We start from the raw sequence: 27,937 nt of genomic DNA on the forward strand, positions 1-27,937 counted from the left end.
TGACTTCTACACTCCTGTAGCAGTGATTAAGGACTCTCCAATTCCATCTTCAGGACAGAGGCGGCAGGAGTGTAACTGTACTTTGATTCCGTTTCTAATAATTATCCAGGAGTTTATCACCTTTCTGATGGATAATTGCTTCGGCTTCTCCCACCTCACCGGAGTTCATGTAAAACTAAGGAAGTTTCTTCAAAGTGGAAACACGAAAACCGTGTGTTTCAGGAAGGCTGAAGAGTGCCTTAGAAGAGCCAGAAACAACTCTCGGGGTTTGGGGAGGTGCCCGCAAGAGTTTCCTGAGGTCGCTATTCTGAGCATGAACGGAAGTCACCCTTGAGCTGCCTGCCAGTGATTTTAATAACAGGTACCGTATTCAAGAAGTGGCAATCCGTTTCTACTCCGTTCTTCCTGATGCACCCACAAGCAGGTGACCAGGTGACAAATTTCTTTATTATGAGGAACTAGATTGCATTTAGATACGTCTAAAAGAGACCTAACGCCTCACCTTCCCATAGTAAAGATGGTGGTACTCTGAGCCTAAATACCGGTAACACCACTTCCGTGATTCCCTTGTGCCCTGGACCAAGATGGCGGACGAGGCCACACGGCGTGTGGTTTCTGAGATCCCAGTGCTGAAGACTAATGCCGGACCCCGAGATCGAGAATTGTGGGTGCAGCGACTGAAGGAGGAATATCAGTCTCTTATCCGGGTCAGTTGTATTTCTGTGGCCAGCCGCGTCTCGGACGGGTTGCGGGTAATTGGGTGTCCTCAGAAATAGGCTCCGTGTGGAAGCCGTTTCCGGTTTTGAAGTTTTAACGCCCAAGTTCAAAGAAACGGGACGATTTTGGGGCTGGGGGATTCTGGAGGGATGGTGGGGAGGGGGCTGAAGAGCTTAGGTTAGGAGCACCGCGGGGCCAGACTTAGAGACTAAACACAGCAGTTACGTGACGGACACGCCTCCTCGGAAGGTGACGTGTCTCTCTGACTCCGGTGTTTGCTCTCCTAGTTGTAGAAGAGAGGGTAAAAAGTACTACTTGGGGCCCCGGGTTTAAGTCTGCCTCTTTTTGCTCCCTCCACTCTGTCTGAGGGAGGGACGCGCATGAGGGCTGAAAACTCAAGCAGGTATTCCTTGCAGAGAGTTGCAGATCGCAGCTCCTAGTTAGAAACGAGACTTCTCAGCTAATTTTCCTGCTATGGAAAGAGAAGAAAATTTGTTTCCCATATAGTGGTCTCTATTGTTTCGTTGGCCAGCAGCTCTCCCACGTATTCATTCACGGGAGAAAAATTTTATTATGCACCTCTTACCAGCTATGGAGGGGATGCAAAACTGAATAATATGGATTCTACTGAAGTAGACGAAACATTGTCCTACAGTGGTTAAGTGGAGAGTCAGGGACAGACACGGAAACAGCTAGTATGTTTTGACAGCTTGAGAAGAGATACCCAATTCAGTATGGGCTTACTAAGAGAAGATGTCTTGAAAGAAGTAATACTTGAACTAAGGTTTAAAGGGTGAACATAAGTTAGCTTCTAAAATGTAGGGGTAGGAGAAGGATACTCAAGGCATAAGGTCAGTGTGAATACAGGCATGGAAACTAGAAATGGCTCGATGTGTATGAAGAAATGCGAGTGCTTCAGAGCGGCTAGGGCACCAAGTGTGAAGCAGGGAGTGGTAAACAAGGCTAAAGAGAGGCTTCAGAACTTGGATTTTATTTTGGAGGCTTTGGTAAGCCATTAAGCTAAGGAATAACATGGTCAGATTTGGTGTTTTATTTTTAAAAAATTATTTATTTACTTGAAAGGCAGAGTTGCAGAGAGAAAAGGCAAGAGAGATCTTCTGTCTGCTGGCTCACTCCCCAAATGGCTCTAACAGCCCAGGCTGGGCCTGGTCAAAGCCAGGAGCCTGGAGCTTCTGACTTGAGCCATCCGCTGCTGCTTTCCCAGGCTCATTAGCAAGGAGCTGGATTGGAAGTGGTCTTGAACTGGTGACCATATGGGATGCCCGCCTCACAGGCAGCTGCTTTACCTGCTATGCCACAAAGCTGGCCCCCATATTTGATTTTATGTCAATCACAATGACATTATGGAGGGAAAAAAATGTTCTTGGCAGGGGTAAGATTGAAGGCAGAAGATAAGAAAGGATACATCATTAACCCAAGGGAAAGAAAGATGATGATCTAAGCTAGGCAGTTGTGAGGATCTGAAGACCGTTCCAAAGGGAAAATTAGAAAGACTGGTGGAATGGAGGAGAGAGGGTCAAGGCTGATTCCCAGGATTTTGGCCTGGGTAACAGTGACTACTAACACTGCTGTCTGAGATTGAGTGTGCAGGAAGAGGAATGGGTCTGAAGGAACGTTATCAATTCCAGATGGAAGTGCTGAGTTTGAGGTGCCTGTGAAATGAAGGTAGAAATGTCAATATACAGTTAGATACTATAGTCTGAAGTTCTAAGGCAGGGTGGAACATCCAATCGTATTGGCTTGTGAGGCCTGTGAAATTGTTTGAACTGGTCCTGCCAATGCAACTGCAGGCAAGACTCGAAATTCAATAAGTCTATCACAGTCTAGTTTTCTTTTTTTTAAGATTTATTTATTTATTTATTTGAAAAGCAGAGAGAGGGAGAGGCAGAGAGAGAGAGAGAAAGAGAGAGTGAGCTATCTATTCACTAGTTTACTCCACAGATGGCTGCAACAACAGGAGTGGGCCAGGCTGAAGTCAGGAGCCAGGAGCTTTATCCAGGGCTCCCACATGGGTGCAGAGACCTTAGCACTTGGGCCATCTTTCTCTGCTTTCCCAGGTGCATTAGCAGGGAGCTGGATCAGAAGTGGAACAGCTGGGAATAGAACTTGTACCCATATGAGATGACAGATGATAGTGGGCTAAGTTTCTACCTGCAGTGCTGGCATCCCATGTGAGTACTGGTTCATGTCCCAGCTGCTCTTCTTTCAATCGAACTCTCTGCTGTGGCCTGGGAAGGCAGTAGAAGATGGCTCAAGTGCTTGGGCCCTGTACCTGCGTGGGAAACCCAGAAGAAGCTCCTGTTCCTGTCTTTCAAGTAAATAAGTAAATCTTAAAAAAAAAAAAAAAAAAAAAAAAGACTGGCCGTTGTGGCCAGTTGGAAGTAAACCAGTGGATGGAAGACCTCTCTCTCTCTGCCTCACCATTTCTCTGGGTATCTCTGGTGGTACTCGAATTAGCGCCCATATAGGATGCCGACACTGCAGGCGGTGGCTTTACCCACTAAGCCACAGTGCCGGCCCCATCCTATTAAAAAAAAAAAAAGGGAAGAAAAAGAAAGAAAGAAAGAAAAGCTGGGAAAACATACTGAAAGAGAAAGTGATCACATTTTGTTTTGTTTTGGTGGGGGACTGCCCTCGCCTCCCCCTCCCCCTCAGAGGCTTCATTCTCTGCTTTTAGTATGTGGAGAACAACAAGAATGCGGACAATGACTGGTTCCGACTGGAGTCCAACAAGGAAGGCACTCGGTAGGCAGACCCTCTTGGGAGGTTTGGGTTGGGAGTCTCACCTATCTTAAGCATTTTAGTGTCCCAAAGCCACGGCCAGAGCTTCCCTGTCTCATGTTAGCTGTCCCCACTCTCACAACTTCACAATTCCCCAGTTCCCATCCCATGAAATCCTCCAGGCTGGTGGCCTAAGCCCAGATGTTATTGAGTGTGAAAAGAAAGGGAACACTGAACTGAGGTTTGGTCTTTGTTACAGGTGGTTCGGGAAATGCTGGTACATCCATGATCTCCTCAAATACGAGTTTGACATTGAGTTTGACGTGAGTGTGTTGGAGTGGGAGATAGGAAGGTTAGTAGAAGGGGTGTAGGTGATTGTTCACAAGGTCATCTTTCTTGAAGGGACCAAAGGTTCTTCAACTGGGAGGGGAAAGCCGAGGTTTGAAGCAACTGTAAGTTACAGTTACTGACCTCCTGGTGTGTACAGGCTGCTTAGGGAGTTTGTGGAACATTTCAATCCGACCAAGGAACACATGTGCTTGATTAGATTAGTTCCTTGCTCTCCTGGTCTCTGTCTTATGAAGGCTTTGTGATTCCTCCAGATTCCTATCACATATCCCACCACTGCTCCAGAAATTGCAGTCCCTGAGCTGGATGGAAAGACAGCAAAGATGTACAGGTAGGACCACACAGAAGACGAGGAAAGGTCAAACAAAGCTTTAGGAAAGAACTCAGGAGGCTGAAGATTTTCCGAGTCTGCTCATCAGAAAGGCTGCAGCCTCCCTCTGATAAGCCTGAGCAAAGTACTTGGTTACTTGGTTTTTAATTCTGGCCAATGGTCTTCCTGTTTCACGTAGCAGCAGAGGCTGCTGCTATGGTGAACTTTGCATGTCAACACCTTCCTCTTGTACCTCTCACAGGGGTGGCAAAATATGCCTGACTGACCACTTCAAACCTCTGTGGGCCAGGAATGTGCCCAAGTTTGGACTAGCTCATCTCATGGCTCTGGGGGTAAGTTTGTATTTTAGTATATGAAGGGGAGGCCCTGAGTGGTACAACACAAGTAGCCCAGGGTAAAACAAGGAATACCCACATTGTCCTCTGGGCATGTTCACTCAGCATCTCTCTCCAGGAGGGAGACGCTGATGGAACAAGAGGCATTGACTGGGTGGTGGTAATCTCACAGGGTCTCCCTTGTATTGCAGCTGGGTCCATGGCTGGCCGTGGAAATCCCTGATCTGATCCAGAAAGGCGTGATTCAGCACAAAGAGAAATGCAGCCAGTGAAACATCAAGCCACTGAGGCGCCACAGACTACATTTCCGTTTTCCTGTGCATCGTTCTTCTTACTCATCTGACTGCTCCCTCCCATACTCCCCCTCCTCTAGACGTTACTAAGTAGCTGCAGCAGGCATTGCTGGGAAAAGGGAAAAAAAATACACAGTATCACAATTGAGTTTCTAAATTAGGCTGCACAGGGAAGGGAAGGACTTGGGCCTTGGGAATCCCGGAGGCGATTTCTATGCCCTCCCCAGGTGCAAATCCTGGAGGCATAGAGGGTGTACATAGCCTTTTTCGTTTTCGGAAACAACCCATCAATAAAACAAACAGCTGCTTCCTCGGTTAGCCTGTGGTCCTCATTGGTGGCTGTTAATAGAGGCCCATGAACAGCTACACGAGGTTGGGAGGGAGGGGGAAATGGAACGTGCTGTGGTCAGGAGCCGGGCAGTGTAAGGGAGTTTGACCGCTGTTCCTGCTGCTGCGATCTGCCGTTGACTTTTAGCGGTGAGCCGTGCTTCCCCCTACTGCTTTGGCCTGCGAGGAGCCTGAGGAATGGTTTTGCAGAGCCAGCATTCCTTGCCCTCCAGGACTCTTCCCGTCCCTATGTGGAGTGCTAGATGCTTCTCCACTGTTCTGCAGGCTAGACCCAGGCTTGCAGCCACAGCAACACCGCTGTTGTCTGGGAAGGATCTGTGCTGCGAGCCTGCGACTGTCGGGGCCGCGCCCTGCTGGGCCACGGGATAGGGCGAAGGGACCCAATCCCTCAGAAACTGGCTTTGCAGCAGTGTTAAAGGCCACTCTGGGCTGGGCTGGGAACTAGCGGTCCTAAAGTTGGCTGCGTTTCCATGGTGTCGGCCGCGGAGCCAGCGGGGCGGGCCCACGCAAGCGCCAAGGAGGTGGGTGGGAGGACGCCGAGCGTGGGTGCGCAGGCGCTCTGAGAGACGGTGAAGCCGGTGGCCGGTGGCCGGGCGGGACCAACAAAGATGGCGGCGGCCCCTGCGGCGGGAGAGATCTGGGCAACAGCTGCGGCTAAAGCTGCAGCCAGGCCCGCGGGTGGGCTGCTCGGGGGCAATAGGGGGTGGCCCTGAGCTGGGGCCTGGCCCCCAGCTGGCCTCCCCCGCCGCCTCACCGGGGGACAGGTACGGGTCCGGGGCGTTATGGCGTGGGGCGGGGGGCGGCCGAGGGAAGACTGCTGCAAGACCCAAGAGGACGCTCGCCACAAAGGCCGAGGTGCCGGCGAGCCAGCGGGGCCTGGGAGAACTGGGCTGGAGGGACAGCATTCCCCGACCGCGGAGAATACGCGCCGGACCCCGTAGCCAATCAGCGGCCTCGGCCTTTCTGCCCTCGAGGGGGGCGGATCCGGGTAAAGCCTTGGTGTGGTGGGAGAGGTGCAGAGATTCGGGGTCAAGGAGTTGTGCCTTCTTCCAGGACCACTCCCTCCCGCTGAGCCCTGACACCATGTCAGTGGTTGGAAGTGGTTGGGGGGGGGGGGAGCGAGGAGGGAATGGGTCGCAAGTCGCCCGTTTAGTCTGCCTCATTTGCAACGAGGAGGGGCGGGGGCTGAGGATGGAATATACTGCCTTTTGAGCTACCCTTGTATCCGCACTCCCGTCTGACCAGAGGTCCTAAGTGACCCAGGGCACATTGCACTTGGCTAGCCAGGTATGAAGGCCCTTGTTAGGAGCTTATAGGTGATTTAAAGACCACCCCTATAGAGACTCCCGCTGGCTTCTCTGCGAGGGAGGGGGTGGGGGATACAGAAAGGATCAAAGGCATGGGCTGCTACCATTCATTCATTTGCTTAGTCGATGAAGGATACTAAGTATTTCCTTTGTGCCAAGCACCGTGCTGGGTACTGGGGAAATAGTAGCTGATTTGTTAGACACGGTTCCTCCCTCAGTGCATGCAGAAGCTAGGACTGTAGCTTAGGTTCCCATCGCTGTCCATCCCCAAATGCTCACCCTCTCTTCTCCTCCCAGGTCCAGCCTGTGGTATCCACAATGCCCCAGGCCTCTGAGCACCGCCTGGGCCGGACCCGAGAGCCACCTCTTAATGTCCAGCCCCGAGTGGGATCCAAGCTACCATTTGCCCCTCGGGCCCGCAGCAAGGAGCGCCGCAACCCAGTCCCTGGGCCAAACCCCATGTTACGACCTCTGCCTCCCCGGCCAGGTCCCCCAGATGAACGGCTCAAGAAACTGGAGCTGGGACGGGGACGGACCTCGGGCCCTCGTCCCAGGGGACCCCTTCGGGCAGATCATGGGGTTCCCCTGCCTGGCTCACCACCCCCGACTGTGGCTCTCCCTCTGCCATCCCGGACCAATTTAACGCGTTCCAAGTCTGTGAGCAGTGGGGACTTGCGTCCAATGGGGATTGCCTTAGGAGGGCACCGTGGTGCTGGAGAGCTAGGGGCTGCACTGAGCCGCCTGGCACTCCGGCCTGAGCCACCCACCTTGAGACGCAGCACCTCTCTCCGCCGCCTCGGGGGCTTTCCTGGGCCCCCCACCCTGCTCAGCATACGGACAGAGCCCCCTCCTTCCCACGGCTCCTTCCACATGGTATCTGCCCGGCCCTGTGAACCCTTCTACTCTGATGACAAGATGGTGAGGACTTGTGTGCCCATGCTCCTGTGTGCCTCCAGTGTGCCTCTCCCGATCCCCTTCTCCCTAAGTTCCTTTCTCGGCCCCTCATTACACCAGTGGACTCTCTCCTTCCCTATTCCTAAGGTCTCATAGACCCTTTTCAGGTTTTCCAGCATCGCGTGCCATTTTGGTTCCCAAGGAATTAACCCAAGTGTTCAGAATTCTTATTTGAGTCCCCAGATCCTTCCCGTCCCTCGCTGCTCCTTCTCCCCTAGGACTCTGCCTAATGAGTCTCTGGAGCTGAAGAGGGGCGGGCTTAGCACATCTGAGCTAATGTGGTTGCCCATTTTCCTGAGCGAAGTGAGCTGGACTGACTGCAGCTGGAGCCAGCAGGAAAGGGCCACGGGGGCAGGAGGGGGTTTTGGGGGTAGCAGGGTGGGGGTGGGGAGCAGCTGGGCCACAATGCCAGTGCTGGGAGAGTTGCCCCAGGAGCTGCAACGCAGACTAGCTGGGCAGAGGAGGAAATGGGGCACAGAGGGGACAGCCATGGCTGAGTCTGTGGTCCATTCAGCCGTGATGGGTCTGCTGCTCATGACCAGTGAGGTAGGGAGCCTGGAATACCCAGTGAGGGAAGCACAGGTTGAGTGGGGGAGGCAGTGGGCAGCAGGTGCCAGGTAGAGCGTGTGGGAACTTGCTGATTGTACCCTCGCCTCCTAGGCTCATCACACGCTGCTTCTGGGCTCCGGTCACGTTGGCCTCCGAAATCTGGGAAACACGGTGAGAGCCCTTCTGTCCTCTAGAAGGAACGTGGAGGTGTGTTGGGCAGCGGGCAGGAGGGGCACCTGCAGGCCCCGGCGGGGGTGGGGGCGGGGCGGGTGGGTGTATGGACGTGGAGTCTGGAGAGATGATGGCAGTGTCACTCCCGCTCCCCAGTGCTTCCTGAATGCCGTGCTGCAGTGTCTGAGCAGCACTCGGCCTCTTCGGGACTTCTGTCTGCGAAGGGACTTCCGGCAAGAGGTGCCTGGAGGGGGCCGGGCCCAAGAGCTCACCGAAGGTGGGGCAACAACTCCTGCTTCCTCCATTTAGCTCCCTCTCCCCCTGGCTGCCAGTGCTGGTGGCCCCCAAGCCTTTAGTCGGGCACTTCTGTATCCATTTTTCCCAGTGCCTGCTTTGCTAGAGGCTTTTTTTCCTGCCATCTGAGCCTTCCGGTGCTGGCCTCTTCCAGACATTCACTTTCGCTCCCCTCCCCACGCCCTCCCCGACAGCCTTTGCAGATGTGATCGGTGCCCTCTGGCACCCTGACTCCTGCGAAGCTGTGAACCCTACTCGATTCCGAGCCGTCTTCCAGAAATACGTTCCCTCCTTCTCTGGATACAGGTGGGAGAGCCTGGCCATGTCTGAGGGTAAGGCCAGGTGGGGGCCTGGGCAGTATTGTTCTGGGCCTGGAGATGTTTTTATCCTGCAAGTGGGGACCCCATCTGGGCAGGGCTAATGTCTGGATGAGCACGGATCGTGGCCCACACTCTCTCGTCTGGCTGTAGCCAGCAGGATGCCCAAGAGTTCCTGAAGCTCCTCATGGAGCGACTACACCTTGAAATCAACCGACGAGGCCGCCGGGCTCCCCCGATCCTGGCCAGCGGTCCAGCTCCCACTCCACCCCGCCGAGGAGGGGCGCTGCTAGAGGAGCCTGAGTTAAGGTAAGGGCCGCGTCCCTGCCCTCGTGTCCCCGGTAGATCCGCAGTGACATGCAGCCTTCACAGAACACTGCTTATCAAGACTGAAGTGGCAGGGGCTGGGAAACCCGTTAGCGTACAACATGGTTTAAGAAGCAGTGAAAAAAAAAAAAAAGCAGTGCAGAAGTGAAAGGAAGGAAGTGGGGGAGGAAGACGGAGGGGTGCAGATGGAGGCAGAAGATATGCCGGGAACGTCACTCCGGAGGGAGGGGACAGTTTATAACAGAGCTCACTAGAAGGGTTTGAAGCTAGGTGGAGGGAGACAGCCTGTTCCCTTGTGTGCATTTTCCTTTCACCTTGGATTTCCCCCAGAAGGCCCTTGAAGCATTACTCCTTTGACTTTTCCTGGAAGTCCAGGGGAGGAGCTGGGGTGTGGGTGGCGTGCAGGGCTCTGTGGGGTTGGGGGTTCCCAGTGCTTCTGCTGCCTCATGGGTGCTCCCCACTTCCCTTGATGTGTGGTAGTGACGATGACCGAGCCAACCTAATGTGGAAACGTTACCTGGAGCGAGAGGACAGCAAGATTGTGGGTATGGAATGGGGGGGAAATGTGGGAACACGAGTGGGGGTGGGGGAGGGGTGCACAGGCTCCAGAGGGAGGAAAAGCTGGCACTGTCAGGGGGGTGAGAGCAGGACCGGGTGATGAAAACCGGAAACGGCATGGGGAGTTTGTTTGGAGTGTTGGTGGTGGGAACGGACCCAGCCAGGTACAGGGGCAGGAAGAGACGGGTATCAGAGAAAGCATGTCAGGCCCCCAACAGTGACTCGTTCTTCTGTCCCTTTGCTTCTGTCCAGACCTGTTTGTGGGCCAGTTGAAAAGTTGTCTCAAGTGCCAGGCCTGTGGGTATCGCTCCACGACCTTCGAGGTTTTTTGTGACCTGTCCCTGCCCATCCCCAAGGTGGGATTCCAGAGGATTCCAGGGGTGGATGGGACAGGGGTTCTGTGACCCGACCCTAGCCACCTCCAGAGTGTGGCCGGGACTCCTGTGGGTCTCTGGAGTGGAACTGAAGCCGGACTGATTGAGAAGAATCCGCAAAGGGAATGGAGACCACACTGACCCTCCCTTCCCTGTTCCCCCCTGCTCTGCAGAAAGGATTTGCTGGGGGCAAGGTGTCTCTGCGGGATTGTTTCAGCCTTTTCACCAAGGAAGAAGAGCTAGAATTGGAGAACGCCCCAGTATGTGGGGGCTCACAAGGGATGTAACAAGGGTGGGACAGGAGGGGGCCTCCCGAGGAAAAGGGACCGCGAGATGCCTTAGTGTGGGAAGAACCCACATGTCTGGGCTTGTGATGGAGCCTCTGGTATCCAACCTGGTGCTCCTAGGGCGAGGGGGTGTGGCCGGGGTTACGGAAGCAACGGGGAGCACATCACATTTGAGGGTGGACTGCGCTGGAGCTGCCTGGGGGGAGGAGCGCATTAACCTAACACCATTTGGCATTCGTTCAGGTGTGTGACCGGTGTCGGCAGAAAACACGGAGTACCAAAAAGCTGACAGTGCAGAGGTTCCCCCGAATCCTCGTGCTGCATATCCTAATCCTATTCCTATTCCTCTTAGGCTGTCTCCCCTGTGTTCTCTTGCAGAGGCTGGCCACTGGGAGCTGAGGTCTCCTTAGGAAAAGCCTAACCCCCAGCCCTCCTCCCAGGGCTCCCAGTATGTGTTGGGGGCGGGGAGAGGACACCATTCAGGCCCACAGTCCCCTCTAGAGATCCCCCGCCTCCCAAATGCTCCTTAACCAGGGCTTAGATCTGAATCGATTTTCCACCTCCCGAGGCTCCATCAAGAAAAGTTCAGTAGGTGTAGACTTCCCACTGCAGCGACTGAGCCTAGGGGACTTTGCCAGTGACAAAGCCGGTAAGTCTGGCGGGGAAGGCCCCATGGAACCCTGGGAAGGGGGCACTGTGCTGTTCTAAGGAGTCCTCCAACCCCTCAGGAAGCCCTGTATACCAGCTGTATGCCCTTTGCAACCACTCGGGCAGCGTCCACTATGGCCACTACACAGCCCTGTGCCGGTGCCAGACTGGTTGGCATGTCTACAATGACTCTCGGTGAGAACAGCCTCCTCTTAACTCCCACCCGTTCCCGTTGCAGCCCTGACACCCTGCCAGCAGAGTGCCTGGGGACAGGGGAGCTGGGGTCTCTCCTGAGCGCTCCCTGGATGCCCTGGGGTTGTCGAGTGGGGCGGAGGGACTCCACAAGGCCAGTGACAAGCCTCTCTCCCCATCTCCCTTCCTAGTGTCTCCCCTGTCAGTGAAAACCAGGTGGCGTCCAGTGAGGGCTACGTGCTGTTCTACCAACTGATGCAGGAGCCGCCCCGGTGCCTGTGACGGTCCCTTTAAGCCCTGGCACCTGTGAAACCCTTTCAACACCCTTCAGCCCCAGTCTCCCCATTTACCTCAGAGACGTCTATTTTTGTGTCTTTTTAATCAGGGAGGGGGGGAGGGGGTGGCTGTAGCTCCCGTTATTTTTTTTATTAAAATGTACCCTTCCAACCTGGAGGCTCCCTTGTCTCCCAGCCCCCTGTACAGAGCTCACCAGGCCCCGGCCCATGTACAGCCCCCAGACCCTCTGCAATCTCACTTTTTTGTGAATAAATTTATTAAGAAAAAGTGATGTCCATAGTTGTATTTGTGCCTGGTGGATGGAGGTAAATGAATTGGGCCCAGGGGTCTTGTTGGGGCCCAGTTCTCTCTGAACAGGTGGGGGGGGCGCTCAAAGTCCAAGGGGAAGGGTCGCGGGGTGGGGGTGGGGGTGGGGGTGGGGGCGTGGACCCGGACATGTGTGCCTGAGCAGTGAAGGTTTTGTATTGGAAGAAGGAAAGCTCCGAGGAGGCCTGAAAAGGGAATGCAGGCATTGGGGCCACGGGTTTCTCCGGCCATGGGGCTGCCCCTCGAGGGCGAGACACCCAAGAACCCCTGTTGACAAACAGTTCGTTGCCGGGCGGCCCTAGCTCCCGTAGGCCCGATCTGTTGCTAACATCAAGAAGCTGTTTGTGGAGCCGCCTCCCCGCGGACTGGCCTCCAGTGTCTCCATCTATTTTCCCTACAACCAAACCTCACGAGGCCCTGTCTCCAGGGCTCTTGCCCTTATCTGGGCCCGGGACGCCTGAACTGGAGAATGCTAGCTGCAGGATTCTGCGCGGGCCCTGGGACGGGCAGGGCCTGTCCCGGCTGCTCGCTCCCATTTGGCACTGAAGCGGTTAACCTCCAGTTTCACTGGGCGGAGTCACCGCCCGTTCAGTGTTTTCATTGGTGAATGTGATCCGGGGCCTTCAGGACCCACCAATCCAGAGGCAGGAGGAGTAGAGTCAGACGCGTGCCGCGAGAATAGAGTGGACGGAGAGTCGGAGGGGCCGAAGGTCTTGGGGCGGGGGAGTGGCGGTCTGGAAGCACTTGTTGTCCGGGTGAGGGGTGGGGAGGCAGGGCGCCCCCACGCTCGGGCCGGCAGGCCGCCGTTCGACCCCTGCGAAGGCAGATAGCGTGGGTGTGGCCCTTATCAGCCACTCAGCGGAACGCCCGGCGGGGTGAGGTCTCACGATCTCCACCGCCTCCTTTTCTCTCGTTCCCTGCTTCTCGTCGACGAGTCCTGGCCCCTGCGCGGGGATCTCACCGTTCCACTAACCCATCCGCGCCAGCTGCCTTGGCTTCTCCCGAAGCAGTGAGTGGCCGGCGTGGAACGCGGAGCCGGCGGGGCCTCTGGGACCAGGGCGCCCTCCGATCTGCCAGTCCATTTCGCCCCCTTGCTCCCAGGCTTCCCAATGGGCCGGACCGTGGTCGTGCTGGGCGGAGGCATCAGCGGCTTGGCCGCCAGCTACCACCTGAGCCGGGCCCCGCGTCCCCCTAAGGTGAGTGGCCCACCAGTTCCAGGGGGAACCTCACTTGATAACTCTTCTTCACTTCCAACCAAAGCTGGGTGGACCCTGGCCCGCCTCATTCCGCACGACTGCGGAGATGCCGCAGTGGCGCCTTCTCTTTGCCAGGTGGTCCTGGTGGAGGGCAGCGAGCGCCTGGGAGGCTGGATCCGCTCAGTCCGAGGGCCGGGCGGTGCAGTCTTTGAACTTGGACCTCGGGGGATTCGGCCGGCGGGAGCGCTGGGAGCCCGGACCCTGGTCATGGTGAGAGGCCTGCGGAGTGCCGAGGAGGCCAGGTTGTGGAGGGGGCTCTCACCAGGGGATCGCGTGGAGGGGACGGCGACTGTATCGTTGGGCGAGACCTTTCCTTAGTTTCTCCTCTTCCTGAGGGCGTGTGGAGAGTAGGTTTCCGAGCTTGGCTTGGACTCAGAAGTGTTGCCTGTCCGGGGAGACCACCCAGCTGCCCAGAACAGGTTCCTGTATGTAGGCGGCGCTCTGCACGCCCTACCCACTGGCTTCAGGTAACAGCCTCGCCTCCTCACGGCTCATCCATCCTACTTTGCACCTACCCTCGATTGCTTCACTTCTTCATCTCCCTGTCGACCCTTCGGGCAAAAGGGGGCAGACGAGTGGAAAGGACCCTCCGGAGCTGGGCTTTGGGGGGGATGTAACTCAGGAGCCCCCTCCTCACTGTGCCTTCCTCCATGCAGGGGGCTCCTGCGCCCTTCACCCCCTTTCTCCAAACCTCTGTTTTGGGCTGGGCTAAGGGAGCTGATCAAGCCCCGGGGCAAAGAGCCTGATGAGACCGTGCACAGTTTTGTCCAGCGCCGTCTTGGACCTGAGGTGACACTGCGCGAAGCCCCAACCTACTGCAGAGCCCCACCCCTACTGAAACTTGGCCTGTAGGGGCTCCTCTGTAGCATTTGGGGACGCCCGCTTTTCTTCTGCCCACCCCCAGTAGATCCCAAAGCAGTGTAGGGAGTGGATGCTTCCGCTTTCTTCCCACCCTTCAGTTGTGGGGGGCGGGGGTGCCCTCCAACTCAAACCCCACCCACCCCCAGGCCCCACCGAGCAGGGGCAGTGGAAATCAGCGCAGCTTATTCCTTGGCCTCTCAGTTCCAGTCTCACCCTTAAGGTGGCGTCTCTAGCCATGGACAGCCTCTGCCGCGGAGTGTTTGCGGGCAACAGCCGTGAGCTCAGCATCAGGTCCTGCTTTCCCAGCCTCTTCCAAGCTGAGCAGACCCATCGTTCCATTTTACTGGGGCTGCTGCTGGGGGCAGGTGAGGGGCGCGTTGCTTTAAAGGGTGAAGCCATTAAGGACTGCCAAGGTGAGGGACTGGGATGGCCATGGGTGCTACTATCTTCATGGTTCTGGTTTTTTTTTTTTTTTTTTCTCTGTAGGGCAAAGTCCACCGCCAGACTCAGCACTCATTCGCCAAGCCCGGGCTGAACGCTGGAGCCAGTGGTCACTCCGCGGTGGACTGGAGATGTTGCCCCAGGCCCTCGACACCCACCTGACTAGTAGAGGGGTCCAGGTTCTCAGAGGCCGGCCAGTCTGTGGGCTCAGCCTCCAAGCAGGAGGGCGCTGGAAGGTAGGAGAGCCCACTGATAAAGCTGTCTCAGCCTGTGTCTGAGTGGTTTCACTGGGCCAGGGTTGATGGGACTGGGGTCACTCATTGTCTGCCTGCCTCGGGAGCTGTTTAGACATACTTTGTGAATCCCTTCGATGCATGTCTGCGGTTAGAAGCAGTGCTTGTAAGTGGCTCAGGGCTGGGGAAGAAACCACGGCCGCTGCTGGCGCTCTCTGGCCCACCCCCCGCGGTGTACAGAGGCGTGGTTTCTGTGCAGACTACACAGTCATTCCATCTCTTCATCCCGCGTCAGCACCCAGTCTCTCCTGCCACTTGACTGCATTGGAAATTGAGTGAGGCAGCTAAAATCTGTTTACCCATAAAATTCTCATCATCTCCTCTTGTCTCTCACATGGTTTGTCGCTTCAGGTATCTCTCGGGGACAGCAGTCTGGAGGCTGACCACATTATTAGTGCCATCCCAGCTCCAGGTAACAGGGTTGCCATCTTCCCCTTCTCCAACCGGCACAGGCAATAGCTGTACTTCCCTGGGACAGGGCCACCCCTGAACTGGCCATCCTGCCATCCCTATGGGTGTCTAATCCCAAAGAGGGTTGAAGAAATTGCAGTAGGGACTCCTCCTGAAACCAGGCCTCTCCCTGGTCTCGTCCAGCGCTGAGCAAGCTGCTGCCCGCTGAGGCTGCGCCTCTGGCTCGTGTCCTGAGCACCATCACTGCCGTGTCAGTAGCAGTGGTGAACCTGCAGTATCACGGAGCACATCTGCCTGTGCAGGTATGACGGAGGGGAGCAGGGGCGCCCCTGGGCTCCGGGAGCCCTTCCTTCCTGACCCATGCATTTCCTCCCCTGCAGGGATTCGGACATTTGGTGCCATCCTCAGAAGACCCAGGGGTCCTGGGAATCGTATATGACTCAGTTGCTTTCCCTGAGCAGGATGGGACTCCCCCCGGCCTCCGAGTGACTGTGAGAGAAGAAAACTTTGTCCAGCGGGATTTCCAAAGGGCTCCCCTATGCCCAAGTGCAGGCCAGGCCGGGCTGGTCAGCACTGTGTTCCCTCTCTAGGTGATGCTGGGAGGTTCCTGGTTACAGACGCTAGAGGCCAGTGGCCGTGTCTTACCTCAGGAGCTGTTCCAACAGCAGGCACAGGAAGCAGCTGCCACACAGTTAGGGCTGAAGGAGCCACCGAGTCACTGCTTGGTTCATCTGCTCAAGGTGGGTCGGCGTAAATTCCCCTCAGCTCCCCTTCAAAGGCAGGGCCTGGTGTGTTTGCTCCTGTATGCCAACCAAGGCCTGGGACCTCAGTAATAAACTTTCCCCTGCATGCTCTCCTCTCTCCCCAGAACTGCATCCCGCAGTATACAGTAGGCCACTGGCAAAAACTGGGTGAGTTGGGACAGCAGCTGGGCTGAGGAGGGTCACGGAAACCAGCCCCCCCCCCCCCCCCCGCCCCGCCATAACGTTCCTTGCCTCCTTTCCTTCCAGAGTCAGCCATGCAATTCCTGGCTGCTCAGAGGCTGCCCCTGACGCTGGCCGGAGCCTCCTACGAGGGGGTTGCCGTCAATGACTGCATAGAGAGTGGGCGCCAGGCGGCAGCCAGTGTCCTGGGCACAGAACCTGACTCCCACTCATGAAAATAAAAGTTCCTGCAACTTAGCTTGGTCTGGCTGTTCTGTCCCCAAAGGGCATAAGGACAGAGAGGGACAGAGAGAGGCAGAGTATGCCTGGGAGGCAGAAAGTGGGAGCAGAGGCGAGACAAAGTCCTTTATTAGAAAATATATCAAAATCCCAGCCCCCTGAGCCAGGACCAGAAGAGGGAGCTGCTCCAGCACGGGCAGAACGTGCCGAGGGAGGGGCCTCCTTCACCAACCAACTTCCCAGGAACCATAAATAGAATAAATATTCACAGAGGTCCCAGGAGAAGGCAGATCACTCATGGAGGAGAGTGTTCTCCACGGAAGAAGAAGGGGCTTGGGGTCCAGCCCTGCTCCTACCCCAGGGGCAGGGGACCCCCGGGATTTGTCACTTAAAATCATGACAGCAATGATTCACAGTCATAAGTCCTGGCAGGTCATCCTAGAAAGAGGGACCCGCAGGTCTAGAGGAGCCCAGCTCCAGCCCAGCAGTGAGGAGAGGCTCCCGGCCCCCAGCGTAGCACTAGCGTGCAGGGTCCTCACATCCCTCCAGGAGCAGCGAGGACCTGAGGGCGGGGAGACACCCCCCCTCGGATTCAGTTTCATGATCCAGGTGGGCACGAGGGAGGAGTCAGTGTGAGCCACGGGGGGCTGTGTGGTTGGCAGTAGGTAGAGGGCCAGGCCTGACTGGGGGCCGGCGCTGCAGCATCTCTTGACGGAAGGCCTGGGAGGAACCAGGCGGGTAACGGGGACCGGCAGGGGCCTGGGGACCCCGAGGGTCAGTCCCAATGTCTGCGGTGACGTTGGTGTAGAGAGGACCCAACTCTCGAGCCAGCAATCGGTATGTCAGTGAGTTCATCCCATCTTGTGTCCAGGAATTCTGGGTACGGACCAGGAGGTCAAATCTGAGGGTCAGAGGTTGGAGACTAAGTCCCAGAAAGGAAGAACCTTTAGGAATCTCCTGGCCGGGGCCACAGAGCCCCGAGGACCCGTCCACCCTCCCTACCTGTGGGGGTTTTCCTCGTTGCCCTTGTCTCCTCGGTGCTTCACCATCTTATAGTGTCCTACGGAAGTCGGGGGCCGAGAGATCTTCATGCCAGCCAGGCGCACCCTGTGGGGAAAGCGAGCGGCTCTTGGAGGATCCAAGTGGAGGAAAGTTGCCGACAGGTAAACGACAGGAGCTAAGGCCCGCAAGGAAGGGATTACACGTCTCTGTCCAGAAAGAACGACTGTTTCTAGTTAGGTGAAAAAGCTATCAGGAAGTGGGAGGAGGGAGGAGGTCAAATGGAAGGAAATGGCCAAAGAAAATATAAAGGCTGATGTCTCCGAGTTCTCCAGACCCGGTGCCAGGCTCCTGGGGCCTTGTAAACGGCTGGCAGAAGTAGGTCTGCACCTCCTAACTTTGCTCCCTGAGCGGCTCCCAGGAGAGGCCATTTTGGGAAAAGGATCGGACAAGACTGGGAGTTGCTGACCCACGCTCGGCAATTCTTATTTGGAATAGTGACTGAGTGACCCCAACTCCTGCCCCATTAGGCCCTGTGTTAAAAAAATGAGGGGTGGGTGGCGTTGTGATGCAGCTGCTTGGATGCCTGCATTCCATATCCCTCATCTCATACTGGAGTTCAAGTTCCAGTTCCAGGTACTCTGCTTCCAATCCAGCTTCCTGCTAATGGAAGTCAGCAAGAGATGGCTGAAGTGCTTGGTCCCTGCCACCCATGTGGGAGACCCAGATGGCGTTGTGGGCTTCTGCTGTTGACCTGGCCCAGGGGGGTGAACCAGTGAATAGAAGATTCTGTGTGTGTGTGTGTGTGCGCGCGCTCTGCCTCTCAAGTACATAAAAATAAATACACTTTAAAAAGAAAAATTTTAAAAAGAGGGTAGAACCAGATAATCAAGACTTAAGTGAAATAAGCCCCAATTCTTGATGCCCAGAAGCAAGGAATGAAGGCAGCCTGGCTGGGAACCAAAAGAATGCATCCACTTAGCATTTGCTGGGTGCTTTACATACAAACAGAGGATGGGAATCCACATCTCCCAGAGGACACAGAGGCAGGGCAGGCGGTGGCTCCAGCATACCAAGCCCCAGTATTCACACCACAGACATGAATCTAGGTCAGCTGAGGCTGAAGGTTAGAATGTTTCACATGCTAAAAAAGAAGAGTTGGCGTCCCGCCAATGGCAAGGCCTTTTGTTTTTAAAGTGATTCTGGGCTGCATGGAGCACAGCCATTTCCCCCCATCCCTCAGGAAGTGGTCTGGAAGCAATGCTAGCAGAAGGCAGCACTAAACTGTCCCAAGCTCCTTTCCCGCTCAGAAACCCATGACGCTATTCCCTGTCAATCTCACTGCCTCTCCCAGCAGTAGGACTAACCAGATCTGGGAGACTGAGGGAGGACAGAGTGGGCAGCAGTGTGCGAAGCCTGAGCTGGGGAGACTAGGGAAGGAATGGGTTTGGTGCAGGACTGGGGAGCTAACGGTTAGTGGCTGAAGGGCGATGGCCAAGGGCGGGTCTCAAAGGGCAGGGACCCGGCTGGAATAGGAAAGGAGGCAGTGGCAGGAAGTCTGACCTGGTAGCAATGTCGTCATCCTCACCGCCCCAGCCCCAGTACTCGTTGGGGAAGCCATTCATCTTCAGGTACTGGTCAGGAGTGAGTGCTGAGACCCCTCCGAAGTACTGCGGGTATGGGAGGCTAGGGAAAGAAAGATGCTTGCACTCCACAAGCCTTCTGGGAAGACATCCCTGCCCACAATCCTCTTGGTCCCCCTCCTTCCACTGGGGTGTTTCCCTGCTTCTCCAGCCACACCCTCTACCTGTATCCAAACTTGTTCATGGCAACAGCAACATGGCGGGGTCCACGGGGGTCACACACGTACAGGTTGTGGTCATTTTCAGGCAGGAGGTCCACGTCATGTAAGAACAGGCAGTCCCACTCTTCGTCCCGCAGGGCCTCCCGCACCCCAACATTCAGCAGCTTTGCCCTGTTAAATGTTCCATTTCCAGCCTGAAAGATGACAAGGGAGAGAGATCAGGCTGTGTCTTTGGTAGCCTTGAGAAGAGAAGCCTGATGTATGAAAGTGGAAAGAGGGATAGCAAAGAGCAACGTAGAGCAAGGAGAAGTCACTGGACAAATTCTTGCGTATCAGTGTGTGCCTGACCACCAACAACCATGTGGAACTGCTAGTGTGAAAGTTACTGCTCTTTGCCTCTTCTTTGAGGGTTCAGTATCTTGCTCAAGGTCACAAATGGCAGAACTAGAATTTTAGACCAAATCTGCCAAGTCCAAATTTGCACAGGTTAGTCTAAAAGTCATGGAAAGGTATGGGACAGTGGGGATGCCCTAAACAGGGTAAGTGTGAGACTAACAAGTCTGGAGGAGCAGTGCCAGGTGCTTCTCCACATTCGACAGTCGGCCTTCTTAAAATGATCCCAGCGGTCCCTGAGAGTGAAGTGGCATTTGCCTGAGACGTCCTTACAGAACAGTCGGGGTGGGGGTGGCGCTCAGAGGTACCTGGTGAATGACATAGATGCCATAAGCAAGCTGCTGGCGCTGCAGGAAGGGGTGCAAGTGGTAGAGCAGCAGGCGCAGGTGATGCTCCCGGGCACGATGGGGCACAATAATGGCTGTCCGGGACCGAGGCTCACACCCTGCAGGGCGGTACCGGCCCCCTGGTTCCACCCGGGGATTCCGCGCCACAATCTCAGCCAGCGATGGCACCGGGCTAAAGGACACCGACACGGGACCCACTGTTGGGAAGGAATGGCAAGTTCAGGGGTTGGAGGGCCAAGCGGAACAGAACAAGCATTGGGGCCTGGGAATACTTCTACCCCTGGCAGCTTGGTTCTGGGGTTCAGTGGGAAATCTCATAAGCCTTGGGCCCCCCATCACTGGGACAACCGAGGCCCCTTACCTACTCTGTCCCCTTAGGTTAGTGTTATTTTCTCCTGCCTCACAAGGTTGCAAACTACAAGTGGGGGAGGGAGAGAACAGGGCTTCCAACTAAATCATTAAACCAGGGCTCATCTACAAGGGAAACAATTCCTAGCCTGGAGCAGAAAGTCCATAAATGGGCAGGCTATGGAAAGCTGTGACCCAGAGCAAGAGCACGGGCTGTATTCCGCGTGTCCTCCACCTCATTCCCAGCCACCAGAGTACCTTACTCTCCTGGTGCCACATTCAGTGCTGCCATTCCACGCCTGCCCCGGCCGCCCGTCCCCACCGCCTGTGCTGTGCATCACCTCCTCCTCCCTTTGGCACTCACCTAGGAGCGGAGATCGTTCTGGACAGTAGGGCAGACCTTGAGGAGCTGGAGGCCCCCCTGCCGCCCCAGGGGCCCCAGGCAGGTGACTGAGGTTGCTGTAGACATCTCGGGGGTGAGAATAGTCAAACGTCGGCCCCTGATCTCGGCCAAACAGGGCGCCGAGGCTCCGGAAGCCTCCCAGGGACAGGTACATCATGACGGCCAGCTGGGAGCCCACAAGCAGGGCCAGCGTGCAGGGCCGCTCCAGCAGCCTCCGCAACATCCTGGCTCAGGTCTGGGGAGGCAGAGAGGAGCGTTCTAGGGACAGGCAGGGAGATCAGTGCGTGGGGATAAGGGTGGTGCTCGGGCAGGGTAAAGAGTAAAGTCGCTGACAAGGCGCACACAGGTGTACAGTCATGCAAGGAAAACAGCCCAACCACCACCTGTCACTCCCCCCAGTTCTGCTCCCCTCCACCTCTCCCAAGCCCCTCCCACCATCTACACTCAGTCCCCGCCCCCAAGAATGCTTACATCATTCCAGTCCCATTTCCAAGAGTGTTGGGAGAACCCCTCTTGCGACTGTAGAGGAGGCAAAGATAGACTTACCTATGTTCAGGCTGTCATCTTCGGGGTCATGGGGACTCCAGGAGGGCCCCGGGGGGCGGAGATGTGAGGCATTATCTAAAATTGGAAACGTCACAGAGGACAGAGGAAGGCTCCATCCAGCGCTTCACCAGCGGACCCTGGGCCCTCTGGAAGAGAAGTGGTTAAGGATAACCAGCCACCTGCATGGGCAGAGATCAGGAAGAAGGGGCAGGCGGTCTCCCAGCAGGGAAAGCGAGGGAAAGTGGGAAGAAAGCAGGAGAGCAGATGATGAACTCGCCTTCCCCCCCACCCGTCCCGGGCTGTCCTGCAGCCATAGTGCCACACCGTCTGTCCGGTCCATACTTAACCGTCCCTACCCCCACTCCAACAAGACGGGCTTGTCTGGGGGCTGCGGACGAGGCAGCTCCTGGAGACACTGCTGCCCACCTTCCCCTCTGCCCCCGATCGAAAAGCCATACGAGGGGCGAGACGGTCACGAGGGGGCTGTGGAGCAGCCTCAGGAGAAGCCAGGGTGAAGAGGAAAACAGGCTCCTTCCGTTCTCCACACGCCGGGGAACCTGCTCCGCAGGTGCAGCGTGCGTGACCACCTGGGACCTGCACGCAATCAGCCCCGGAGTGCGGCGGGGAGCAGGGTGGGGGTGGCGTCCTCCACCTTTCCTACCTTTCCCCAGTCCCGGCCGGGTGGAGAGAGCGGGACTGCTCAAGGAGAAGCGGAGAGAGGGAGGGCGGAGGCAGCGGCGGCCGGGGGTACCTGGGCGGGCTCACCTGGAGGGGCGTGGCCAGCGCTCTGCAGGGGGTTAGAACCCAGTCGGACCGAAGCACATCCCTCCCCTGCCCGTCTCCTCTTTGCATTTGCCCTACCTTGCAGTGTGAGCCCACCCGGCCCCCGTGCAGACTTCCATCTGGGACCCCGTCCCTGCTCAAGCTTGGCTCCAGCCCTTAGCTGAAACTTCTCACCCTCCTGACCTCCCAGACGTTTCTCCGGGGCCTCTCCCTCCACCGTCCCCAGCCCACGCACCTCGGTTTCTGCTTCCCAGTCGTCACCGCCACCCCGACAGCCGGGCAGGCTTCGCTACCGCCATCTTGGAAGCGGGCGCTGTGGGCGGGGCCTCGCGTCACGGGGCGGGACTGTGGGCGGAGCCGCCTGGGCCAGCCCAGCTCGGGGTCCCAGCACTTGATAGTATGGTGCTTGGGCCCCGAGAGCCTCTTCCGTCGGCTCTAGCCAGTTGTGGTGAAACTGGAGGCCCGAAGGGGCCTGACCCTTCGGGGAATCTGCGCAGGGGCTCATGCGCACCTTGCAGACTCCTAGCGGAATCCCATTTCCCACCCCTCAGAATTGTGCAAGCAGTAGCTCAAGGCCTTCATTTTCCTCAGGCCCGAAACGGACGGAGAGACCGGTGGGTGGGACGGTTTCTGGGCCTTGGAAGACCTCACTGCCCGCCTGGAGCAGGCTGAGCCCCTCTCCCAGTGTGTCAGTAGCGCCCACTGCGGCTTGGTGCCACTTAGTATCAAAATGTTTCGTGATCAGGTTCAAAGTTGCCTTGAAATAGAAACTGTCAGTTAATAAAACAATGAAACATTGAGAGAAGGAAAGGGTAGCGCCTGCTTTGATGTAAAAAATTTATTTCCCCAGATGTTAGAGTAAAATGGACACGTTGATATGCAGCATGTTTTATCTTGTGGTTTCCACTACCTCTTACCATTTTGTGTTCCTTAGAAAACGTTCACGCTAGGGACACAATAGAAGGCTTGAACAACTCATAGTCGGCCTCAGAAAGATATGTGTATGCATTGGGGGAGGGAGGCATGTAAACAATATAGTGTTGGGGCTGGCACTGTGGCTTAGTAGGCTAAGCCTCCCATGTGGACACTGGTTCATGTCCTGGCTGCTCCTCTTCCCATCCAGCTCTCTGCTTATGGCCTGGGAAGGCAGTGGAGGATGGCCCAAGTGCTTGGGCCCCTGCACCCACGTGGGGGACCGGGAAAAAGCACCTGGCTCCTGCCCTCAGATTGGCCTGGCTTGGGCCACTGCAGTCACTTGGGGACTGAACCAGCGGATGGAAGACCTTTCTCTCCGTCTCTCCCTCTCTCTGTCTGTAACTCTGACTCTCAAATAAATAAATAAATCTTTTTTATAAAATATAGTATGATAACCCAGAAATGACACCCAAAGTACACTTGGAGATTCCTGGAAGGCTGCCCAGAAGTGATGGATAGTGGGGACTCCAAGGGACTTGTCTGTAAGCATATCCTTCCACTTGATAAGATTCTGTTTTCGTGAGAGTTATTCTACAACACTTGGAGTTAACTGATCCGCATGCAAATTCTGCCCTGACTGGTGGAGTTCAATTAACCTGCTCCCCACATTGTGGAGGGGAAAAAGGTTCTTGCCTTCATTTTCCTATTCATTTTTTTTCAAAGATTTATTTATTTATTTGAGAGGCAGAGTTAAAGAGAGAGAGAAGGAGCAACAGAGAGATCTTCCATTCACTTGTGTGCTCCCCAAATGGCTGAAACAACCAGGGCTGAGCCAATCTGAAGCTGGGAGCCGGGAGCTTCTTCTGGTTCTCCAACATGGGTTCAGGGGCCCAAGAACTTGGGCTATCCTCCATTGCTTTCCTAGGCACATTAGCAGGGAGCTGGATCGGAAGTGGAACAGCTGTCCCAGTGTCCATATGGGATGCTGATGCTGCAGGCTGTGGCTTTAATCTGCTTTGCCACAGCACCAGCCCCTCCTATTCATTTTTGTATTCATAATCTGAAAATGTGTCTGTTCTCTAGATTTTCTCTTGTACCAGTTATAACATCTGCCACTTCCTTCTCAAGTTAAATAAAATCAATGCATGATCATTTTTATAGGTGTTGCTGAAGACTGTCTCCTAAACTAAACTTTTGGCAGGCTGCTCTGAGCCCTCTGTTTTGATCAGGTCTTGGCCCTGGGCCCTATCTTGAGCCTGCCTAGCCAGTTTTAGAAGAATCCTGCTAAGTCAGTGAATAAGAATCTGCCCTCCCCTGCCCCTCCCTTGATAGCGAATCACTGTCATGTGACTTCAACAAGAATCCTGTTAAGTGGGTTCAGCAAGAATCTTTCTACTCATGAGGCAATTTTCCTACTATACATTGACTTCCTGTGCCCAGGGACTATAACTTCTTACTTGGAGCTGGTGTCGTGGCACAGCCAACGATGCCAGCATCCCATATTGGATCGCTGTTTTGAGTCCTGGCTGCTTTGCTGCTGGTCCATCTCCCTTCTAATGCACCTGGGGAAAGCAAGGAAAGATGACCCAAGTCATTGGGCCTGCCACCGCCGGGGGCGGGGGGGGGGGGACCAGCTGGAGTTCCAAGCTCCTGGCTTTGACCTGGCCCAGCCATTTGGGGAGTGACCCAGCAGATGAAAAACCTCTCTCTCTCTCTCTCTCCCTTTTGGTCATTCTGCCTTTCAAATAGATAAAAAATAAGGCCGGCGCCGAGGCTCAATATGCTAATCCTCTGCCTGCAGCGCCGGCACACTGGGTTCTAGTCCCGGTCGGGGCGCTGGATTCTGTCCCGGTTGCTCCTCTTCCAGGCCAGCTCTCTGCTGTGGCCCGGAAGTGCAGTGGAGGATGGCCCAAGTGCCTGGGCCCTGCACCCCATGGGAGACCAGGATAAGCACCTGGCTCCTGCCTTCAGATCAGTGCTGTGCGCCGGCTGCGGCGGCCATTGGAGGGTGAACCAACGGCAAAGGAAGACCTTTCTCTCTCTCTCTCTCTCTCTCTCTCTCACTGTCCACTCTGCCTGTCAAAAAGTAAAACAAAAAAGAAACCAGATCTAAGGCTACATTATTATATGTGCATAAGCAGCAATGCTCACATCCAGTTTCACTCACATTCAGCTTTCCTTTCCAGATGCGGGAGAGCACAATTACAATAGTTTACAACCATTACGCAACCAAGATGAGTCTGTTTGCCTATGTAGGTTGGAGAGCCAAACACCAGAGCTAGTCTTTCGTGGAGAGAAAGTGTATTGTGGGGCCAGCACCGTAGCATAGCAGGTAAAGCCGCTGCCTGCAGTGCTGGCATCCCATATGGGCTCTGGTTCAAGTCCTGGCTGCTCCTCTTCTGATCCAGCTCTCTGCTATGACCTGGAAAAGCAGTAGAAGATGGCTCAAGTCCTTGAGCCCCTGCACCCATGTGGGAGACCTGGGAGAAGCTCCTGGCTTCTGGCTTCGGATTGGTGCAGCTCTGGCTGTTGTGGCCAACTGGGGAGTGAACCAGTGGATGGAAGACCTCTCTCTGCCTCTCCTTCTCTGTGTAACTCTGACTTTCAAATAAATAAATAAATCTTTAAAAAAAAAAAAGTGTATTGTAAGATGCCCAAGAAAGAAGTCAGGAGCAATCCTCAAATCTGATTCCCTGGACAGTTTTACAGAAGATATTTATTGGAAGCAAGGAGTGGAGAGGGGGGGACATGGCAGTCAATTGGTTAACTAAGAAAGAGGACGTCCTGGTTCTCTTATGCAGGTGCAGGTCAGCTGCTACATGGCTTTTTGTACAACACAAGATAAAAAAAATGGAGGCCTTGAGCTTGCCATTTGGCCTACTTACTTATCAATTAAAATGTGTGTAGCCTCTGTCAGAGTGCTTGGTTCAATACCCAGCTCCAGCTCCTGCTTCTGGCTTCCCACTAATGCAGACCCTGGGAGGCCGTGGTGGTGGTTCAAGTGACTGGGTTCCTGACACCCATATGGGAGACCTGGATTGAATCCCCAGCTCCTGGCTCCAGGCTGCTGCAGGCACTTGAGGAACCAGTGGATAAGAGCACTTTCTCTCTCTGCAAATAAATACTTTTTTTTTTTTTTTTTTGGACAGGCAGAGTTAGACAGTGAGAGAGAGAGAGAGAGAGAGAAAGGTCTTCCTTTTTACGTTGGTTCACCCCCCAAGTGGCTGCTACAGCTGGGGTGTTGCGGCCGGCGCGCTGCGCTGATCTGAAGCCAGGAGCCAGGTGCTTCCTTCTGGTCTCCCATGCGGGTGCAGGGCCCAAACACTTGGGCCATCCTCCACTGCCTTCCCGGGCCACAGCAGAGAGCTGGACTGGAAGAGGGGCAACCGGGACAGAATCCGGCGCCCCAACCGGGACTAGAACCCAGTGTGCCGGCACCGCAGGTGGAGGATTAGCCTAGTGAGCCATGGTGCCAGCCAATACTTTTTTTTCAATACAGTTTCTTGATTTTTTTTCTTTTTTTTTTTCTTTTTCTTTTCTTTTTCTTTAGTGAGAGACAGAAAGAAAGGTCTTCCTTTTTGCCATTGGTTCACCCTCCAATGGCTGCCGTGGCTGGCGCATGGCGCCGATCCGAAGGCAGGAGCCAGGTGTTTCTCCTGGTCTCCCATGCGGGTAGGGCCCAAGCACTTGGGCCATCCTCCACTGCCTTCCCGGGCCACAGCAGAGAGCTGGCCTGGAAGAGGGGCAACCGGGACAGAATCCGGCGCCCCAACCGGGACTAGAACCCGGTGTGCCAGCGCCGCAAGGCGGAGGATTAGCCTAGTGAGCCGCGGCACCGGCCCAGGTTCTTGATTTATTTATTTATTTATTTTTATTTTTTTGACAGGCAGAGTGGACAGTGAGAGAGAGACAGAGAGAAAGGTCTTCCTTTTGCCATTGGTTCACCCTCCAATGGCCGCCGCGGTAGGTGCGCTGCGGCCGGCGCACCGCACTGATCCGATGGCAGGAGCCAGGTGCTTCTCCTGGTCTCCTATGGGGTGCAGGGCCCAAGCACTTGGGCCATCCTCCACTGCAGTCCCTGGCCACAGCAGAGAGCTGGCCTGGAAGAGGGGCAACCGGGACAGGATCGGTGCCCCAACCGGGACTAGAACCCAGTGTGCCGGCGCCGCAAGGCGGAGGGAGGATTAGCCTAGTGAGCTGCGGCGCCGGCCCAGGTTCTTGATTTTTTTAAAAGATTTTTATTTATTTATTTGAGAGGTAGAGTTACAGACAGAGGGAGAGACAGAGAAAAAGATCTTCCTTCTGTTGGTTCACTCCCCAAGTGGCTGCAACGGCGAGAGCTGCGCCAATCTGAAGCCAGAGGCCAGATGCTTCTTCCCAGTCTCCCACGTGGGTGTAGGGGCCCAAGCACTTGGATCATCTTCCACTGCTCTCCCAGGCCACAGCAGAGAAATGGACTGGAAGAGGAGCAGGGCCGGCACTGTGGCACAGTGGGTTAAAGCCCTGGCCTGTGGTGCCGGCATCCCATATAGGTACTGGTTTTGGTCCTGGCTGCTCCTCTTCTGATCCAGTTCTCTGTAACTCTGTCTTTCAAGTAAATAAAATAAATCTTAAAAAAAAAAAAAAGAAGAAGAAGAAGAAGAGGAGCAGCTGGGACTAGAACCAGCACCCATATGGGATGCTGGCGCCACAGGCGGAGGATTAACCTGCACCATGGCACAGGCTTCTCCCATATTGGCACAGGGCCCAAGGACTTGGGCCATCTTCTACTGCTTTCCTAGGCCATTAGCAGAGAGCTAGATCAGAAATGGAGCAGCCATGCCAGCACTTGTAGACAGCAGCCACAACACTGGCCCCCAAGATTCTTCTTTTTTAAATAAAGATTTACTTTATTTATTTGAAAGACAGAGTTACAAAGAGAGGTTGAGACACTAAGAGGTCCACCCACTGGTTCACTCCCCAGATGGCAGCAACGGCCGGAATTGTGCTGATCCGAAGCCAGGAGCCTCCTCCAGGTCACCCATGTTGGGTCAGGGGCCCAAGGACTTGGGCCATCTACCACTGCTATCCCAGGCCATAGCAGAGAGCTGGATCAGAAGAGGAGCATCCGGGACTAGAACCAGTGCCCATATGGGATGCCAGCACCTCAGGCCAGGGCTTTAACTCGCTGCACCACAGCGCCGGCCCCTACCCCCAAGATTCTTAACTATTCAGCTTCCCAATGTGTATTTGCATCTACATTATCTAGCCTGTCTCTATGAAGTTGCACGTGTGTGTCC

At 55.4% G+C, this 27,937-nt stretch overlaps 4 protein-coding genes across 13 annotated transcripts; 3 read left to right on the forward strand and 1 right to left on the reverse strand.

Moving 5' to 3' along the window:
• The first annotated feature begins 335 nt into the window (after positions 1–335).
• Positions 336–5,084, forward strand: UFC1 (ubiquitin-fold modifier conjugating enzyme 1). The gene is made up of 7 exons (XM_062192599.1): positions 336–432; positions 513–707; positions 3,416–3,483; positions 3,719–3,782; positions 4,062–4,138; positions 4,380–4,470; positions 4,665–5,084. The coding sequence occupies exons 2-7, from the start codon at positions 585–587 to the stop codon at positions 4,743–4,745; spliced, it is 504 nt and encodes a 167-aa protein (XP_062048583.1). The 5' UTR covers positions 336–432; positions 513–584; the 3' UTR covers positions 4,746–5,084.
• Positions 5,085–5,695: 611 nt separating this feature from the next.
• USP21 (ubiquitin specific peptidase 21) lies at positions 5,696–11,634 on the forward strand. Of its 2 annotated transcripts, none has more exons than XM_062192600.1 (13): positions 5,696–5,878; positions 6,719–7,339; positions 8,036–8,095; positions 8,252–8,372; positions 8,584–8,695; positions 8,860–9,015; positions 9,514–9,578; positions 9,844–9,947; positions 10,139–10,225; positions 10,496–10,574; positions 10,794–10,901; positions 10,981–11,095; positions 11,284–11,634. In XM_062192600.1, exons 2-13 carry the CDS (start codon positions 6,740–6,742, stop codon positions 11,372–11,374), a joined length of 1,698 nt encoding a protein of 565 aa, XP_062048584.1. In that variant the 5' UTR covers positions 5,696–5,878; positions 6,719–6,739; the 3' UTR covers positions 11,375–11,634. The 2 variants fall into 2 exon arrangements, with proteins under 2 accessions (XP_062048584.1, XP_062048585.1); XM_062192601.1 differs by lacking the exon at positions 5,696–5,878 and adding an exon at positions 5,935–6,102.
• Positions 11,635–12,375: 741 nt separating this feature from the next.
• On the forward strand, positions 12,376–16,151 carry PPOX (protoporphyrinogen oxidase). Of its 4 annotated transcripts, XM_062192602.1 has the most exons (13): positions 12,380–12,704; positions 12,797–12,891; positions 13,027–13,161; positions 13,303–13,418; positions 13,608–13,740; positions 14,033–14,177; positions 14,299–14,489; positions 14,898–14,958; positions 15,141–15,259; positions 15,338–15,448; positions 15,548–15,697; positions 15,826–15,868; positions 15,968–16,151. In XM_062192602.1, exons 2-13 carry the CDS (start codon positions 12,805–12,807, stop codon positions 16,114–16,116), a joined length of 1,440 nt encoding a protein of 479 aa, XP_062048586.1. In that variant the 5' UTR covers positions 12,380–12,704; positions 12,797–12,804; the 3' UTR covers positions 16,117–16,151. The 4 variants fall into 4 exon arrangements, with proteins under 4 accessions (XP_062048587.1, XP_062048586.1, XP_062048589.1 ...); XM_062192603.1 differs by lacking the exon at positions 13,608–13,740 and having other exon boundaries at positions 12,376–12,704; positions 14,014–14,177; XM_062192605.1 differs by lacking the exons at positions 12,380–12,704; positions 12,797–12,891; positions 13,608–13,740 and having other exon boundaries at positions 13,072–13,161; positions 13,287–13,418; positions 14,014–14,177; positions 15,968–16,150.
• An 81-nt stretch (positions 16,152–16,232) lies between these two features.
• On the reverse strand, positions 16,233–22,061 carry B4GALT3 (beta-1,4-galactosyltransferase 3). 6 transcript variants are annotated; one of them, XM_062192611.1, is made up of 9 exons: positions 21,979–22,061; positions 21,622–21,747; positions 20,961–21,035; positions 20,376–20,649; positions 19,625–19,860; positions 18,927–19,117; positions 18,683–18,805; positions 17,123–17,227; positions 16,233–17,021 (listed from the first exon to the last, which is right to left on the reverse strand). In XM_062192611.1, exons 4-9 carry the CDS (start codon positions 20,635–20,637, stop codon positions 16,748–16,750), a joined length of 1,191 nt encoding a protein of 396 aa, XP_062048595.1. In that variant the 5' UTR covers positions 20,638–20,649; positions 20,961–21,035; positions 21,622–21,747; positions 21,979–22,061; the 3' UTR covers positions 16,233–16,747. The 6 variants fall into 6 exon arrangements, with proteins under 6 accessions (XP_062048595.1, XP_062048590.1, XP_062048591.1 ...); XM_062192606.1 differs by having other exon boundaries at positions 20,961–21,106; XM_062192607.1 differs by having other exon boundaries at positions 20,376–20,672; positions 20,961–21,106.
• Between the last annotated feature and the right edge of the window lie 5,876 nt (positions 22,062–27,937).

The sequence above is a fragment of the Lepus europaeus genome, chromosome 5, assembly GCF_033115175.1.
Source record: "Lepus europaeus isolate LE1 chromosome 5, mLepTim1.pri, whole genome shotgun sequence".
NCBI lineage: Eukaryota > Metazoa > Chordata > Mammalia > Lagomorpha > Leporidae > Lepus > Lepus europaeus.

Excerpts from the sequence above, each read along its gene's own strand:
- USP21 (XM_062192600.1), top strand. The coding sequence starts at position 6,740 with ATGCCCCAGGCCTCTGAGCACCGCCTGGGCCGGACCCGAGAGCCACCT. Across the intron at positions 8,373-8,583 it reads GGCCCAAGAGCTCACCGAAG|CCTTTGCAGATGTGATCGGT; the intron begins GTGGGGCAACAA and ends CCTCCCCGACAG. Across the intron at positions 10,902-10,980 it reads CTTTGCCAGTGACAAAGCCG|GAAGCCCTGTATACCAGCTG; the intron begins GTAAGTCTGGCG and ends CCAACCCCTCAG.
- UFC1 (XM_062192599.1), top strand. The coding sequence starts at position 585 with ATGGCGGACGAGGCCACACGGCGTGTGGTTTCTGAGATCCCAGTGCTG. Across the intron at positions 3,783-4,061 it reads AGTTTGACATTGAGTTTGAC|ATTCCTATCACATATCCCAC; the intron begins GTGAGTGTGTTG and ends TGATTCCTCCAG. Across the intron at positions 4,139-4,379 it reads AAGACAGCAAAGATGTACAG|GGGTGGCAAAATATGCCTGA; the intron begins GTAGGACCACAC and ends TACCTCTCACAG.
- PPOX (XM_062192602.1), top strand. The coding sequence starts at position 12,805 with ATGGGCCGGACCGTGGTCGTGCTGGGCGGAGGCATCAGCGGCTTGGCC. Across the intron at positions 14,490-14,897 it reads AAGCAGGAGGGCGCTGGAAG|GTATCTCTCGGGGACAGCAG; the intron begins GTAGGAGAGCCC and ends TTGTCGCTTCAG. Across the intron at positions 15,449-15,547 it reads CCCCCGGCCTCCGAGTGACT|GTGATGCTGGGAGGTTCCTG; the intron begins GTGAGAGAAGAA and ends TTCCCTCTCTAG.
- B4GALT3 (XM_062192611.1), bottom strand. The coding sequence starts at position 20,637 with ATGTTGCGGAGGCTGCTGGAGCGGCCCTGCACGCTGGCCCTGCTTGTG. Across the intron at positions 19,118-19,624 it reads GCATCTATGTCATTCACCAG|GCTGGAAATGGAACATTTAA; the intron begins GTACCTCTGAGC and ends GTCATCTTTCAG. Across the intron at positions 17,022-17,122 it reads AACGAGGAAAACCCCCACAG|ATTTGACCTCCTGGTCCGTA; the intron begins GTAGGGAGGGTG and ends TCTGACCCTCAG.